Source organism: Myotis lucifugus, unplaced genomic scaffold (genome assembly GCF_000147115.1).
Source record: "Myotis lucifugus unplaced genomic scaffold, Myoluc2.0 scaffold_956, whole genome shotgun sequence".
Classification (NCBI taxonomy): domain Eukaryota; kingdom Metazoa; phylum Chordata; class Mammalia; order Chiroptera; family Vespertilionidae; genus Myotis; species Myotis lucifugus.
The window spans coordinates 6,747-8,695 of NW_005872004.1; the positions used below are offsets into that span (position 1 = coordinate 6,747).

At 45.5% G+C, this 1,949-nt stretch overlaps 1 protein-coding gene across 1 annotated transcript in view; it reads right to left on the bottom strand.

Annotated features, from left to right (window-relative positions):
- Window positions 1–666: 666 nt before the first annotated feature.
- LOC102416951 (serine/threonine-protein kinase ULK4-like) overlaps window positions 667–1,949 on the bottom strand; it is a gene marked incomplete at its 3' end in the record, with an annotated part of 130,217 nt that continues 128,934 nt past the window's right edge. Inside the window, exon 31 of the mRNA XM_023747732.1 lies at window positions 667–772. Coding sequence (XP_023603500.1) covers window positions 667–772 — 106 coding nt within the window. The remainder of the gene's footprint in view (window positions 773–1,949) is intronic.

Below are 1,949 nucleotides of genomic sequence, written 5' to 3' on the forward strand. Positions count from 1 at the left end.
ATTTTCCTTAAAATATAAAGTCTTAAAAATTGTTTTCAATTGTAAAATTAAAGATATGTGTAAGATGCAAAGTAAACTCAGCCTCGACCCATTCGGTCTCATGTTATGAGGTGCTTTGGACATATACATTTTTATTTTGACTGACAGCAATACGTCTAAATGCCTTGCTTACACTTGCATTTGTTTTTTTGTTGTTGTTGTTTTTATTATTATCTTTAAGCAATGCTACTTATAGTGTGCCGTGTAGAAAATAAGTTAGTGTAGAGAAGCTATCACAATCTTACCACACTTTCCCTTTTGGCTGGTAATATTATTTATAGGACCCTGAACATCTATTTTCATTGATCAACTTTATTTTTTTTTAATTATGCTTTTATTGATTTTAGAGAGGGAGGGAGGGAGAGGGATAGAGAGAAAAACACCAATCGGCCGCCTCCTGCACGCCCCCCACTAGGGATCGAGCCCGCAACCCGGGCATGTTCCCTGACCAGGAATTGAACTGGTGGCCTCTTGGTTCACCGGTGGACGTTCAACCACTGAGCAACACCAACTGGGCTGACTGATCAACTTTAAATAGTACATCGTGACTCCCTAGTATATAAGATGAGAAAACTTACAAACAGGCGAAACTCAACAGAATCTAAGCGAATTCTAAGAAGCGCTTACCGTGTTCATACAGCAGCTGCATGTTCGAATCCTTGCAGGCAACCAGGTTGTGGAGCAATGCAATCACACTCTGCATGGTGTTACCCAGAATGTTCTCCTGGTGGGCCTGCAAGAGATGACAGTTTTCATCATAACTACACAAAAATACAATCACATCGTGATAGAGGCAAATGAGCAAATGACCTCCATCCCCTCATTCTCCGCACAAGGAGCCATGAGGACCTCTGCACTGCAGAGGAGCAGTGCGCCCGCGCTCGGGCTCGCCCCCTGGCGAGTTAGTGAGCTGGGAGGCGGCCTGAACCGCGCGGAGCACCAGCTGCCGCAGCCCCTGCCCGAGCTGGACAAGCACACAGCCCTCTGTGCTTAACGGGGACAACGGGGTCAGAGGGACAGAAATCAAGCCCTGGGGACTGAGGAGACCACGCCTGAAAGATGTTTTGAGATCATAAAAGAAAGCTTAGAGAAACTGTTCTGCACATATGATAAAATTATGCACAGCATTCTTTTATATCTTCACGAATCGCCTGTGACCTGAGCCTTCTGCATCGCCTTGCACACTGTCTCCTCCCCTTTCTTGTGGCTCAGACTCACCAAAGCTCTGTCTTATTTCATTGGTCTTTCAAGGAACCAGCCTCCCATTTTAATGATCGTCCACATTTTTGGCTATGAGTTAGTCATTACAAAGGTATACAAACTGCCACCTCTTCCTCCTGGGAGGTCACTTCCCTGCCCACTTGTGACTAGAGTTGACCAGGACACTTGCTTTGGCCAATTAAATCCTTTGGGCAGAAGCTTTAAGGGCCAGCGAGGGCTTTGTCATCCCTCTTTCCCTCTGCTCTGGTGACAGGTCATGCTCTAGGTCTGTGGTCGGCAAACTGCGGCTCGAGAGCCACATGCGGCTCTTTGGCCCCTTGAGTGTGGCTCTTCCTAAGCCTTAGGAGTACCCTAATTAAGTTAATCACAATGGCCGAAACCGGTTTGGCTCAGTGGATAGAGCGTCGGGCTGCGGACTGAAGGGTCCCAGGTTCGATTCCGGTCAAGGGCATGTACCTGGGTTGTGGGCACATCCCCAGTAGGAGGTGTGCAGGAGGCAGCTGATCGATGTTTCTCTCTCATCGATGTTTCTAACTCTCTATCTCTCTCCCTTCCTCTCTGTAAAAAATCAATAAAATATATTTAAAAAAAAAAAAAAAAAAAGTTAATCACAATGTACCTACCTACCTATATAGTTTAAGTTTAAAAAATTTGGCTCTCAAAAGAAAGTTCAATCGTTGTACTGTTGA